This window comes from Octopus bimaculoides, chromosome 7 (assembly GCF_001194135.2).
Source record: "Octopus bimaculoides isolate UCB-OBI-ISO-001 chromosome 7, ASM119413v2, whole genome shotgun sequence".
Classification (NCBI taxonomy): domain Eukaryota; kingdom Metazoa; phylum Mollusca; class Cephalopoda; order Octopoda; family Octopodidae; genus Octopus; species Octopus bimaculoides.
Window position 1 is genome coordinate 60661499 of NC_068987.1, and position 16399 is coordinate 60677897.

At 34.8% G+C, this 16399-nt stretch overlaps 1 protein-coding gene across 10 annotated transcripts in view; it reads left to right on the forward strand.

Annotated features, from left to right (window-relative positions):
• Nucleotides 1–16399, forward strand: part of LOC106867691 (tumor protein p53-inducible protein 11) — a 553124-nt gene that overhangs the window by 361434 nt on the left and 175291 nt on the right. The window contains exon 1 of one of the 10 annotated variants that reach the window (XM_052969711.1): nt 14954–15000. The exons of 8 other annotated variants lie outside the window; for them this stretch is intronic. In XM_052969711.1, coding sequence (XP_052825671.1) covers nt 14969–15000 — 32 coding nt within the window. In that variant the 5' untranslated portion in view covers nt 14954–14968. Of the gene's footprint in view, nt 1–14953; nt 15001–16195; nt 16291–16399 lie in introns of those variants that run through there. One more of the 10 variants, XM_014912642.2, reaches the window with a different exon arrangement.

Below are 16399 nucleotides of genomic sequence, written 5' to 3' on the forward strand. Positions count from 1 at the left end.
CACACACATATATATATATATATATATATATATATATATATGTATATATACGACAGGTTTCTTTCAGTTTCTGTCTACCAAAGTTGGCCTGAAGCTATAGTAGAAAACACTTACCCGAGTTGCCACACAGTGGGATCAAACCCTGAACCATGTGGTTGGGAAGCAAGCTTTTTACCACATAGTCATGCCTGCACCTCCACACAGTCTCTATGGATATTACCCAACCACCTCATTCTTGGTCTACCCCTAGGTCTCCTGCCAGTTGGTTCGGCTTGAAGAATCCATCTTGTGGTTCTTTCCTGTGATATTTTAATCGCATGTCTGTAGTACCAGAGCTGTGACTTCTCAATGCAGAGAATTATCAGCTCCCTGATCCCAAGCCTACTTACTCCGTCAAGTAACTTTCCTCCAGAGAGCAACAGGAAAGAATAATTTATTTCAGTTTTTTAATTCTCTTGCCATCTGTCTCCACTGCCCTTAAGATTTTTAAAACTATTACTAGCAGCTTTTAACTGCAACATCATCATTCATCACATTAGTTTAATGCCCGTGTTCTTTCACGCTTGTTGTGATTTAATGTTTTTGAGCATGACTAAATTAGCCTCAAAAATAACTTTGTAATGAACAGTTTAATTTTCTTGTTGATAAATTTCTTCTCCATTCCCTTGCTTCTTTGATACTACATTGATATACAGAAAAAATGCTATTACTTAATTCTTTTTGTGTTGTCTAGCGTAAAGAGAAAGGCAATGTCATTAGTCATTCTTATGGTTTTGCTTCAGGTCAGTCATAATCATGCAAACCTTTGATTAGAAGTGTTCCAGCCATGATTTTCCAATCTTTTTTTACTTTCTTTTTTCATCCCAATGTATCAAGGATTCATTATTCAATGTGTTCTACACTCCTTTTAAAGATGTTAACATGTAATTTTAAGGAGACTTGGCACCTGTTTCTATATAGTTGAACAACTGTGTAAAGGTTCCTTTGTTGGTTGTGCTTAGTTGTTTTTAACTAATGCTCTGTTGGAGTAAGGCACAGGGGCTTACTAAAGGCTAGGTTGAATGGCAGGAAATCCTTCAGTTTGGATGAAGATGCTGAAATAATAATAATAATTATTATTATCCTTTCTGCTATAGAAACAAAGCCTGAAATTTGTGGGGTGTGGGTAAGTTGATCACATTGACCCCAGACTGGTACTTAATTTATTGACCTCAAAAAGACGAAAGGCAAAATCGACCTCAGCAGAATTTGAACTCAAAATGTGAAGATGGACAATATACCACTAAGCATTTTGTTCAGCATGCTAACAATTCTGCCAGCTCACTGCCTTATTATTAATTATAATGGGCCCTGATGCAGTACCAGGCAGTGGCTCTCATGGCTTCTGATCTTAACTGATTGGAAGTGTTATCATTTACATTGTTTTGTCTTGGTATAAAAAATGGGCTACAACAAATATTCTGCTTCATACCACAGATTTGCTTGTGGCTGATGATATGTGCATCTCTGATCACGAGCAGAAGTAGTAGGGTAGCATCATAGCCATGTGTTGTAGGGAAATCTTTGAGGTTTAAATAATTCACCCCTGGAAACATGGGCATTTTGTTCAACATCCTTATTCAGTGACCTTTTGAGCAGGATAAGCAACTGAAGCTGAAGGATATTGTAACTGAGCCTCACCTACAAGGTCATGCGCTGTTTATTTTGATACGAGATCACTATGTCGTGCACATATGGTTGTGATGCATGTACCTGGTGTACCCTTATCAGACGGGTAGTCATGATGGGTATAATGGGCTTCGTATATTTTACCCCAGTATCACTGCTCTCTCACTCACTAATAATAATAATATCAAACCTGGTGCTCAACTAATACTTATTTCATTGACCTTGAAAGGATGAAAGGCAAAGGTCAACTTTGGCAGGATCTGAACTCAGAACGTAAGGATGGATGAAATGCCGCTGAGCATTTTGCCTGGCATGCTAACAATTTTGCCAGCTCACCTATAATAATAATCTTCTCTGTTTTCTACTCTAGGCACAAGGCCCAAAATTTTTGGGGAGGGGGCCAGTCAATTAGATTGACCACAGTACGCCTGGTCTCAACTGGTGCTCAACTGGTACTTAATTCATTAACCCCGAAAGGATGAAAAGCAAAGTTGACCGTGGCAGAATTTAAGCTCAGAACGTAAAGACAGACGAAATACTACTAAGCATTTTGCCTGGGGGCTAACATTTCTTATTTCTTTATTGCCCACAAGGGGCTAAACATAGAGGGGACAAACAAGGACAAAGTGATTAAGTCGATTGCATCGACCCAGTGCATAACTGGTACTTAATTTATCGACCCTGAAAGGATGAAAGGCAAAGTTGACCTCGGCGGAATTTGAACTCAGAACGTAGCATTTTCCCGGCGTGCTAACATTTCTGCCAGCTTGCTGCCTTTCACCAATAATAATGATAATAATTGGAGATGCAGACATGGCTGTGTGGTTTAGAAGTTCACTTCAAAATCGCATAGTTACAGGTTCAATCCCATAGTGTGGCAACTTGGAGTGTTTTGAACTATAAATCCAAGCCAATCAAAGCCTTGTGAGTGGATTTGGTAGACAGAAACTGAAAGAAGTCTTATGTGTGTATATATATATGTCTGTTTGGTTGTGTATGTTTGTGTGATTGAGTTTGGATTTTCCTTGTGTTTACTCATTTATAATCGGTGGCTTCCTGTTAGTGTTCTTCGCTTGCAGTCCGACAATGAAAGTGTGTCTGGAATTCTTGACATGTCTGGACATGTTGCTCAGTTTTCATAAACAAATGGCTCATTCGTGTTTGGGTTGTTTGTTGTTTGACAGACTGGGAGATCATTCCCCCACCTCCTGAAAACAAGTAAGAGTTAGCAACTTGAAAGACATCCGACCATATAAAAGCTTTGCACCAACATACTCATCTGATCCATGCAAATTTGGAAAGTTAAATGTTAAAAAAAAAGATGAGTAAATGGATCAGTAATTTATGGGGTAAATCTAACTGCTTTACAGTATTTTATCCATTTGGATTTGTGTCTCTAGATCAGTGGTTCTCAGTCGGGATCCATATGGCCCTTGAGGGTTCATATAAGATTTTGGAGGGCCTACTCAACAGAATAGTAAATTGGGGAGCCACAATAGTATTTTAAGAATGCCCAAAAAACTTTTGCTTGAGCTATGTCGGTATTTATTGCAAGAAACAGCTAGGTTTCTGTCTCAAATGTTTTCCATAGTTCAACCTACATAGCTTAATATGTGAAAAACAAAATAGGAATTTTGAAAGAAGTTTCTAGAAAAATTAGTTTTTAAACATTGAATGGCTATGTGGAGTCCACCAGAATAAAATAGTTATCAAATAGGTCCATAGATAAAATAACAGTTGAGAAGCCCTGCTCTAGATACTGTGCTCAAAATTCACTGGGTCGTCTTTACCTTTTAATCCGCCTGGAGTGGTGGAGGGTGGGGGTAAATCAGTAAAAGAAGTATCAAGTTATACTTAATCAATTACAATTGACAAGGTCTGGTTTCATGTTGAAGTTAGGAAGCATTACCATAAGTTATACTAGTAGTTCCAGGTTTCAAAGAATTTAATTTTCACATTCTTTAACTGCAAAGTGGATTTCTAACTCTTATTTTTCTTATTATTTGTGCAACTTGCTAATTCAAGCTTTCACATGTAAATTCATCTCGTTTAGGTCGTTTATACATTTAGGTGGTTTATCTTTTAGCGTATTTGTTTCATTTTGTGCTTTGCATTCTATGCAGCATCATCCTCATTATTATTATTATTATTATTATTATTATCACAAAAACATTCTACTTGATATTATTTCTAATGTCAGAAGCATTGCAACAAGATAAATCACCTAGCTAACATTTAAACATCATGTAACAAATTCTCATTTTTTTTTATTTATTTTATTTAAAAATTTATTTGTGGCTTGTAGGAAAATACTAATGCTTTTTGCATATGATATTTTCTTTGAATCAGCATTGATGCGCCATGATTTTAAAAAGAAAGACAGAGAGAAAAGGCAGCAAGGAAAAAAAAAAATTAGAGGAAAATTTTAAATTTAAGTTTAATATAATTTTGTAAAAGTATTTTAAATTTTAGTTTTGAATTAACGTTGTTACTTTACAAAATAGGAGGAGAGCGAGAGAAAGATATTTGTGTAATTATCTTTTAGTTCACTTTTATTTTCTGCTGTTCTGCTGGAAGTAATGGATAAGCCTATGGTTTTTCAATGTATATTGTGATTAATGATTTCATATCAAAATAATGTTACGCAGTTACAGTCTGGCACATCATGCTGCTTTTACATATGGCTCTATATTCTGGGTTCTGCTTCCAAATTCTTTTCTTTTCTTTTTTATTTCTTAGTTTTTTTTTTTCAAACAGATTCTAAACTTGTTTCTTTTACTTTTGGTAATTTTCTGGATATTCTTTTCATTCTTTTATGATATTCCATGGTTTCTATCTTTTTTTGCCTTCTGTATTTTTTTTTTTTTCCTTTTCTGTTTTCTGTTTCATTAACATCTTGCTTTTTTCCTTCCTCTTTTCTCCTTCTCACACTTTCCTTTCCTTGATTTCGTTTTTTCCTTCAACCTCCTTTTTTTTTTCTTCTCAGCTTCATTTCAAGTTTTTCCCTACCTCTAATTTCCCTCTTTTCTTCAACTTCTCTCCCTTTTCTCTCGTCCCTTTTTTTTCTCTCCCTGTTCTGTTCTTTATCCAATATTTAAGATACTGCATTGTATAACTGACATCACCTTTGCAAAGGACTTTCAAACTAATCATTTAGAGCAATGTATCATCATCGTCATCATTTAACATCTGTTCTCCGTGCTGGCATGGGTTGAACAGTTTCACAAGAGTTGACCAGCTCAAAGATAGTTCAGACTCCATTTGTCTATTATAGCAGGGTTTCTACATCTGGATGCCCTTCCTAATGCCAACCACTTTACAGAGTGTATTGAATGTCTTTATATGGCACTGGCATGGGCACTTTTATGTGGCACCAATGGCAAAAGATGTAATTGCCTTGTTTTTTATGGGTTTTTTTTTCCAAGCTTATTTTTTGAATGAAAATTTATTAGTTTTGAAAATATTTATTATCCACTGTTTTATGTACACATAAAACTTGGTGGAATTTTTGAGAGAGAGACATTTACTTTAATAAAAAGAATGTTGACATGCTACTACAGTAAGTAATTATTCAAGAATCTTTATTGTAATATCTCTAAGTCATTCAAAAGATACAGATTTTAACATAAAAATATTGTTTTTTTTTTCTTCTAACAGATTTTAGCATGATCTTCTAAAGAAATGCTCAACATTCATATTGATTAATCTAGCTAAAAGAGTGATAACAAAATAGAGAAAATGAGAAAAATGGGTTAATTTGAGATGAGATATTGATATTAAATTACGTTTCAATTTTAGCATAAGGCTGGCAGTTTTAGAGGGAGTGAAACAGTTAATTATGTCAACACCTCTCCTCCCCTGCCCCCACTTCTTGACTAGAACTTAATTTTATTGAGCTGAAAAATATGAAAGGCAATGTTGACTTTGACAGGGTTTAAACTGAGAATATAAAACTGGAAGAAATAGTGCTAAGCATTTGGTTTGACACTAACGATTTTGCCAGCTTGCTGCCTTATTGGCATTAAATTATCAAAAATAAAATAGAATAAAAAACACTGTGATAGGCAAAAAAAAATACAGTGTAGCAAAATGGGCAGAGTGTAGTTTTCAAATCAGAAATAAGGAACAACACTAGAATCCAAGTTTTCTTCAAAATTTCTTCTTTTGAGAGAGAGAGAGGTCTATCTAAAGTGTTAAGAATTACATTCTTCTTCTCCTCACATCACACAAACTTTTTCTACTTTGTAAACATCTGAAGTTCTTTGTAGTTGATTTACAGCTTGTGAAGCTCAGATGTGATCCACAATGGAGCATATGATATACACACACACACACACACACACACACACACACACACACACACACACACACACACACACACACACACATACACACAGATATCTGAGAGTGCATCCAAAGAACGGCTATTCAGCTAACTGGCTGGCATGAAATTTACTCACAAACATACTGTATTTTCCAGTATACAAGTCAAATTTTTCAAACCAAACTTGACAGGCAAGGTAGGTTGACTTATACATTAAGACAACTTTGGAGAAGTAAAAATTCCATGTGAAATGCTGCAGAATTTTGGAAAGATAGTGATAATTTTTGAATGCTTACACTACATGTGTACACTTATATACCAGAAAATTAGGTACTCCAAACTCTGTTCTGCAGTCATGCCATCTCTCTTTACCTTTTAGACTGTCACTACAGTGACCTCTGCTTTTCAGAATTGGTTGGTTTTATATCACATTCACTTGAGCTCTCTTGATGCACTCTTCTTTCCTCTTCCCCTGAAATTTGGGGGTGGGGGCTAGTTGATTACATTGACCCCAGTGCCTTAACTGGTATTTATTTCATTGGTCCCAAAAGGATGATTGGCAAATTCAACCTCAATGGGATTTAAACTCAGAGAGTAGATGTGAAGAAAATGCTGCTAAACATTTTACCCAGCATGCTACACATCTTCATATAATAATTAATAGCTGATATAAATGTGGGTTAGTTAATTTCTCTAGTCATGCTTCATATCATATATATACACACACACATACACACACAGAGAAAGAAGAGTAGGATGATTGGCAGGCAGCTAGTAAAGAAATGCTAAGAGTAAGAGAAAGGATAATAGACAGAGGAGGAGGAAGAAAGGGAGTATATAGTAGTAGTTACAGGATGAATTACTCAATAAAAAATTTTTGTTTAATTTTATTCTAAGGTAATAAATATTTTTCCTTTTGCAAATTAAAATTGATTCCATCATTTTGCATAATCACCAAGAAGTTTGATAAAATAATAATTATTATTGTATGCATGTATGCCATAGTTTATGATATTACCCATGATGGCAGAAGTATACTTCCAAAGTTACTCATCGTATAACGAGTAATATTCTTGTATTCATAATAATAGTTATGGTAAATATTGGGTTTCATGCCTATTGACTTTGATAGGCACAGTACCTCAGTATGGAGGAGACAAGAATTGATGCTTTCTCAAAGATATGAACTAGAAGTAGTGATGATGACGAGGGCAGCTTTCTTTTTCTTTTTTGTATGGACAACAGGATTTATAAGAAATGGGAAATGCAATTGTTTGTCATTCAGAAACTTTCTTAAGAACATCAGGGAATAATTACCATGATGTATGTTTACATAAATGCAAGACTACAAGTTTATAGCTGAGAGAACTGAGATTATGGTTTCTTCATGCAGATGTATTTTTAAGTGAAATTGTTACGACAGAAAATATATATGAATTGCAGATTCTGTTTGCTTTGCGCATACCTCTTTTTTATGGCATTCATCATACAAAATGTATTATTATTTTTATTTAGAGGTGATCATCGTTAGCTAAGATATAGTTTTAGCATATACTTCATCTTTCAAATTTAGGCACAGTGTCAGCAGTTTTGAAGAGAGATAGGCTGCAGTCAAATGACTGAAACAAGTAAAAGAATAAAAATATATACTGATACCGTTGAACCCAGCCCTAGACTTGTGCTTTATTTTTATGTTCTGAGTTCAAATCCTGCGAAGTTCAGCTTTGCTTTTCATCCCTTCGGGATCAAATAAAATAAAGTATCGGTTCTGTTCTAGTGTCAATGTTATTAACTAACACACCCTCACACACCAAAAGTGTATATATTTTTATTCTTTTACTTGTTTCAGTCATTTGACTGCAGCCATGCTGGAGTACCACCTTGAAGGGTTTTAGTTGAACAAATCGGCCCCAGGACATATTTTTTGTAAAGCCTAGTACTTATTCCATTGGTCTCTTGATGTAAGCACATCAATACCAGTTGTCAAGCGGTGATGGGGAGACAAACATAGACACAAAGGCGCACACACACACACACACACACACACACACACACACACATATATATGATGGACTTCTTTCAGTTTCCGTCTACTAAATCCATTCACACAGCTTTGGTTGGCTCGTGGTTATAGTAGAAGACACTTGTCCAAGGTGTCACACATTTGGACTGAACCCAGAAACATGTGGTTGGGAAGCAAGCTTCTTACTACACAGACACACTTTTAAATATATTCAAGCAATTTTAATCCTACCCCCTCCACCAAAAATAAAAATAAAGAACTAATGGTTGATGCCATTTTATTTACTGCTTGTCCCTGGCATAAAATTACCTCTCCACTCTATCAAATCCACCCTCCACACACACACACATATAGTTTTTAAGGCCTCTACCCGCTTTTCTTTTCCTTTTCTTGTTTCTTTCTGCCTTGCAAGTTATTTGGCAATCCCACTAGAGCTCGTGGCATGTAAAAAAGACACCTAGTAAACTCTGTAAAATGGTTGGTGTTAGGACAGGCATCAAGCTGTAGATACCGTACTAAAACTGACAGTGGAGTTCTGTAGTTTACCAGATCCTTTCAAATCATCAAGAACATGCCAGCATGGGAAACAACTGTTAAATGATGATGATGATGGTCCATATGATAAAATATTGAAGTTAATATATATTCTCATCTTTTTACTTCTAAGAATATGGTGCTTTTGTTTGGAGATTTTGAAAACTGTCCTTCATTTTAGACAAGGCATGTCAAATACATCTATATAATTTGATCTGTTTACCTTCACTTTATAGAGAGGCTGATTGCAATCATGAGGATCCTTAGAATCATGTGAAGCCAAATTATCTTGAAGCTGTCTTGGAATGAAAAATCCTGCTTCTTCATAAAACAGTTCTGCAATTTTAAACCTACTCAACTGTTTTATTTGACAGCTTTCTTTTTGTTTCTTCTATATATCAAAGAATCTTAAGTTCTTTGATTTCTCTCTAGGTGTAGGTATGGCTGTATTGTTAAGAAGCTTATTTTTGTAACCACATGGTTTCAGGTTCAGTCCCACTGGGTGGTACCTTGGGCAATTACCTCTTATTATAGCCCCAAGCTGACTGGTGCCATGTGAGTGAATTTGGTAGATGGAAACTGTGTTGAAGCCTGTTGAGTGTATGTTTGAGTGAGTGATTGTCTTTGTGTCCATCATTGTCCCTCTGCTTGACAACCAATGTTGGTTTATTTACATCCCTGAAACTTAACAGCTCTGCAAAAGAAATTGGTAGAATAAGCACCAAACTTGAAATATGTACTGGGATCAATTTGTTAAGCTAAAACCCTATAAAGTGATGCCTAAGCATGGCTGCAGTCCAATGACTAAAACAACTAAAAAGTGAAAGATAAGAAGATTAATGTGAACAGTTCTAAATTTGGATATTTTTTTATTGTACAGCCCCTCGATCAGACCTTTGTTCAAATACTTTCCAGTTGTGAACATCCCACCATTTTAAAGGTATCTGGGGCTACATTACTTGATGTATCCTACTCCCCCACCCAAACACACACACACTTCTTTTTTTTTTTTTTTTTTTTTTTTTTTGAGACACTAGTCCGATTCAGTTGTTATTTCTGGCAGGTCAGTTAATTCTGTAGAAGCCCCATCATCTCACATTTTATTTCATTCTCAAAGTGGTCTGTTCCTCTTATACAAATTCCATAACACTTTCTGTTCTGTACATTTTGATTCAAATTTGCATAATCTCAGAAAAACCTGACAATATTTTAGTTTTAATTCATTTATAGTGCTTATGATGCCAACAAATTAAAATTTTATGTATTTTATCATCTAATTTATTTGCAATGGTAATCAATGTCTTTTTCTTTGTAATTAGCTTTTCTTTCTCACTGATATCACAGAAGAAAATACATTGTTGGTATCCGATTCTTAAAATAGTTCTTATGCTGGAATCAAAACAATCTTTTACTATATGTCACTATTAATTAGTTGTTTTGTATGGCCTAAGGTGAGCTCTAATGGAACTAATTTATGTATTTTGGACTAATGAATAAAGTAGTCTTGAAAATATTAATTAGTTTCTTAATTAGGCAGAGTTTTGTTTTTTGTCCCCCATTTGAAGCACAGGCATAACTTTGTAGTAAGATGTTCTCTTCTTAAGCACATGGTTCGTGGTTCAGTCACACTCAGTGGTACATTGAACAAGTGTCTGACTCGATCAATTCTTCTGAATTGATTTGATAGTCAGAAAGTGAGAAAAGCAAATTGTATGTGTATGTGTGTGCATAGGCATCTATTTGTTTGTTTACATTTGCACCTTTCCAACTATTGAAAGCTACCAGCAGGAGTGAATGTTGTATTTTCTTCTGTCAAAAATCACCCACTGGCTCCACACATTCAAAGATGTGAAATGGCAATATGAAATCCTTTATTTGAAAAACTGGTGAGGGTTAGGTGATACGAAGGGTACCTGGCTGTAAAAAAATGCCTCAATAGTATATTTGTCTGGCATGGAGAAACACATAAAAACAAATGATAAAAATATTTTTCGTCTTACATCTACCCTTAAACAGAAAGTTCAATATCTTTTTCAAAATCAATACAATGTTTACAACATTTTGGCAATATATTTACCTCCTTGTTTGGTTTATGGACATTCCAACTAAAAATATAAAAGTACAAATTGCTAATAAAGAAATATTAAAATAGCAAATTCAGTTGCTAAGTTACCTAGAGCTTGACAAAATGGAATTGTTCAATGCAGGCCACTACAAATACACTTTAATATCAGATGATTGTCCAGTTCCAATATTTCATCCAACTCCATAAACATGTTTGTAATGATTATGAGATAATATTTCATGACTTATGAAGAAAGAGACTGGAATCTTATTCACACTGCAGAGTTAATAAATACTATTGCTATGTCTATTTGCTGACCTGTGGCAGAAATATAAATTATTTTACTTCGCTTCGAAAAAAGAAAAAAAAGAAAAAAATTTGCTTCTCATTTTGTTAACTTCTCTGTCATTCTGAAAGTTCAGTTACTATGGCATATTTGGCATTTGATTTATTTGAGACTAGTTGTAGGTAGAAAAATATATGGAGCTAATAAAGAGTTTTAATATTAAATAATATTCTAGGAGTGACTGTGTGGTAAGAAGTTTGATTCCCAACCACACGGCTTCGGGTTCAGTCCCATTGCACGGCATTTTGGGCAAGTGTCTTCTACTATACCCTTGAATCAACCAAAGCCTTGTGAGTAGATTTGGTAGACAGAAACTGAAAAAATCCCCTCACATATATCTCTGTGTGTCTTTGTGTCTGTGTTTGTCCCCCATCACTGCTTGACAACCAGCGTTTATGCATTTACATCCCTGTAACTTAACAGTTTGGCCAAAGAGACTGAGAGAATAAGTACTGAGGTCAATTCATCTGACTGAATTCTCTGTAGGTGATGCCCCAGCATGGCCACAATCTAATGACTGAAACAAGTAAATGATAAGAGATACATATTTAATGCTGCTAAAAATGAAGAGAAACTTTTGTAAGGGGCATAATATACAAAGACATGGAAGGTATAGTAATGCTTGTCAACATGAATTGAGATATAAATTCAAATCTTTAGCACTCTATCTAAACTATATCAAAATATATTTCCAGGTTTTCCCATCACATTTTGGTAGTATGTACTAATGATGATAGTGATTTCAGTTTTAGGTAAATCTTTAGGATTTTGCCTAAATTATATCATATACACAAACACAAAAAAAAACAAAACGATATGTAGTTTTTCAGATTTTTTTTTTTTTTTTTTGACAATGGTAATTTCATTTTTTGATAAACTGGGACAAAATACAATGCCTATGGCATTTGGAGGACATCTCACCAGATTGGTAAGACTGATGCAGGAAAAGTTTGGAGAAGGAAGGAAGAGGAAACCTAGTTCAAATGAAGCAAACTCTGCTAAAGCCACGTAAGGGCCAAATGGTGATGTGTTAGAGCTACCACAGCAGCAGAAAATGAAAGGAGAGCCATGATTTTTTGTTGTGGCATCATTGTGGCTGTGTAGTTAGAAGTTTACTTCGTAACCACATGGTTTCTTGTTCAGTCCCTCTCTGTGGTATCATGGTCAAGTGTGTCTTCTACTGTAGTCCCAAGCTGACCAAAGCCTTGTGAGTGGATTTGGTGGATGGAAACAGAAAGTAGCCCATTATATATGTGTATGTGTGTGTGTGTGTATATATATATATATATATATATATAGCACAAATAAAGGTTACAAACCTCATTCAGGGATAGCAAAATCCTTTGAAAGTACTGGTTAGTTACATATACAAAGAATATTGAACATTACAGTTAATACTCAACTGCTAGGTAACTATATAGACCATGGTTTATATATATTATTATATATAGTTGAGTATTAACTGTAATGTTCAATATTCTTCGTATATGTAACTAACCAGTACTTTCATAGGATTTTGCTATCCCTGAATGAGCATTTTAGTTTTTTTTTTCTATGCCAGCAAGGGCTAGACATTTTGACTGGGACTGATAAGCCAGAGAGCTGTACCAGGCTCCTTTGTGATTTGGCTTGGTTTCTATGGCTAGATGCCCTTCCAAATGCCGACTCACTCCAAGAATGTAGTGAGTGTCTTTTGTGTGTCACCAGCATGGGTGCCTTCTACATGTCACCAGCACTGACCATGACCTATGATTTCACTTGGCTTGACGTGACTTCTCAAGCACAACAAATTGGCAAAGGTCTCAATCAATTGTCATCACCTACCTGTAACTCAGCTTCTGAAGATCATGCTTCATCACCTCATCCCATGACTTCCTGACTCTACCTCTTCCACAGGTTCCCTTACCAGAGTTTGGCACTTCTTTTTGTAACTGTCCTTGTCCATAGGCATCGCCTGACTATACCAATAGTCTTTTCTCTTGCAAACCACATCTGATGCCTCATACATATGCACGCACACACATACATATGTATGTGTGTCTGTTTGTGTCAGGGCCCCTGCACCGCTACTTGACTACAAATGCTGGTTTGTTTACATCCTTGTAACTTAGTGGTTCAGCAAAAGAGCCCAGTAGATTAAATACCAGGCTCTAAAAATTATGTACTAGGGTCGATTTGTTTAAGACCCTTCAAGCAGTACCATAACATGACCCACAGTCCAGTGACTGGAACACGTAAAGGATAAAAAATAACCTAAAGATAAGAAGTAAAAATGTCATCCTGCTGGACTTGGAGTTTCTACTGCTTCATAGTTTGGAGGAACTAGGGTTTCTGTTATAAACTGTAGAAGGAATGTCTGTCTTAAGATAATAATGATAACAATCCGTGTTAAAGATATATAATGACCATGAGAGATATATCTCATTGTTATTACAAACATGTTTATTGAGTTGAATGAAGTATTGGGACTTGACAGTGTAATGTAGTGTATAGAATAATTCCAATTTGTCAAGCTCTCGGTAACTTAGCGACTTAATCCACTATTCTAATATTTCTGTATAACCATATTAGCTGTTTGTACTTGTATGTTTTTTAGTAGGAATGTCCATAAAGCAAACAAGGAGGTAAGCATAATCTCCAAAATGCTGTAGACGTTTTTTTGACTTTGAAAAAGACACTGAATATTTTGTAATTAGCAAGAGAACTATCATGTAATGTCAAGACAGACAAAAAAAACACACACACACACACACACACACTTGTCTAGCTCTGTTCAGTTTCTGTCTACAAAATCTACTCATAAATATTTGGTCAGTCAGGGGCTAAGCAGAAGACACTTCACTTAGGTCCTGCACAGTCAGACTGAACACCAAACCATGTGGAAACAAACTCCTCAGCACACAGCACACTGTGTGTGTGTGTGTGTGTGTGTGTGTGTGTGTGTACTTGCACAAGGTACTGATCTGTTTTTGGTGGGATCAACAAAGTACTCCATTCAGCTAGATGTAAATATCATTTAATATAGACAGGATTTAAATGTGAGCTGCTTTAAGTTTCATGCTCTGATAATACAATAGTCAGATAACCTTATATAGTGGCATATTGCTTGCTATACAAGTTTATTCGACTTACATCATCAGAGCATGAAACTTATAGTAGATCACATTTAAATCATGTGTATATTAAATGATACACAAATCACACACACACACACACACATATACACACCTCTTTCTGCTTAATTAAAAACTCTCTTTCCAGACTTGAATTTAGAGTAACAACAGATTTTTAAATATTGTCTCTAAGTTATGATGTGAATGAGCTCAGGTGTTTCCAATTAGTATTGTTGATTAACAAATCAAATATAATAACAAAATAAAGCAAATATTTTATTCAAGAAAGAATAGGTCAAAAATCAACTGGAAGTGCCAGAAAATCATTAATAGCTGTTTAATTTCAGACAAGCTGTCAACATCTGTTAAATAGTATCACAAGAATAAGCTTACTAATCAAGTTAAAATGCATATATTACATCAGACATGTGTGAAAAGGTTTCAAGCATCCAAGTGGTAAAACTTGTAGCTGTCTTGACCAGCATTCGTAACTCTCTGTTCATTAGTACTTAGCCACTTAACTGGAGTCAATAACTTCTGAAGTCAAACGTTTCAGATGTTGTAGTACCTTCGTAATGATGGGACTTCCTGTCTGTCACAACCAATATTAATAGTGGCGTGACAAAGCAAGTGTTTCATTCATACCCATTGGCTACCTCCTGTAACTTCTAAGAATTGAACACGTCCATATTTTCTCTTATTCGTTACACTCATATTTCTGTCATCTCTTTTCTCTTTAAGCACAACGCTTCTTACATAGACCTGCTAATTGGTGAAAAATTTCTTCCTCCCTATATATATATATATATATCATTCTCATTATCTTTCTCACTTTCTCGCACATAACCTTGCTGGAACTTATTCATTTATTTTCTGTCTTGTTTTGAATAACTGTATGGCATTAACAGTTGAACCACCTAAAGAACGGTAAGAGCTTTGAATATTTTCAAAATTATATTTTGCTAACACCAAATTTTAAATTTCATAACTGTTTACTGTTCTAGAACTGATATATTGTTGTTGTTGTTGTTGTTGTTATAGTAAATAACATGCTAGACAAAAACACCCTGCATTTTGAGTTCAAATCTTACCAAAGTTCACTTCACTTTTCTTTTTCTTTCTGCCTTCCTGGGGTGATAGAATAAGTGCAAGGGAAATTCTGGAGAAAATTCAGTTAACTCATTCATGTTTTTGTAATATTCTGAGACCTTTCCTTCCTTCAGTATGTCTATGCCATCTCTTTTCTCAATAAAGTAAGGTACCAGTCATTTCTTAAGCCAATATCACCAACTTGCCCCTTCCCATAAAATTGCTGGCATTGAGCCAAAATTTGAAACCATTATTTTTTTCCTGTACCTTTGTATAGACCTGTATCATCCCCAAAATGTTTTGTTGACCGTTTGCAAGCTGGCATAACTGTTAGCACATAGACAAAATTTCTTATGGTTTTATATTCTGAGTTCAAATTCCATTGAGGTTGACTTTATCTTTTATCATTTTGGATTCAATAGAATAAGTACCAGTTGAGCATTGTGGTTGCTGTAATCGACTGGCTCCCTCCCCACAAATTTTAGGCTTTGTGCCTGTAATTCAAAGCATTATTATTATTATTATTATCATTATTAATATAAATGGTGGCGAGCTGGCAGAATTGTTACCATGTCAGGGTAAAATGCTTAGCGGCATTTCTTCTGACTTTGCGTTTCAGAGTTCAAAATGTCATGGAGGTCGACTTTGCCTTTCATCCTTTTGGAGTTGATAAAATAAGTATCAGTTAAGTACTGGGGTCGATGTAATCAATTAGTACCCTTCCCCAAAATTTACTGGCCTTGTGCCAAAACTTGAATTCGTTATTATCATTATTAATGTTGTTGCTATAGTGCAAGTTGTTTTGTGTTTTTTTCTTTTAAGCTATAACATAATTAAAGACTAACAGCTGCAATAAACATAACTTTCAATGAAATGTTTCTTATTAAGTTGAAAAAGGTGCAATGATAAGTAATTTTATACTATACTGAACAAAACTAATGATGAGATTTTGTACAAGACTTTGATTCTAATAATAAATTAGAACTACGTAGAAAACAGTATTGTTGTTGACGTTGTCATGGTTATTTGTTATGTTTTTATTTTAACAATCTTGATGGAAGCATAAAATGTGTATACATTTAACAGATCTTAGTGAAATGCAATACTGTTTTCTATGAATTATTACAGGTATTCTTTTTGTTTTATAATATATATATGTGTGTGTGTGTGTGTATATATATATATATTGTGTGTGTCTGTATATATATATATATATATATATATATATATATTGTAA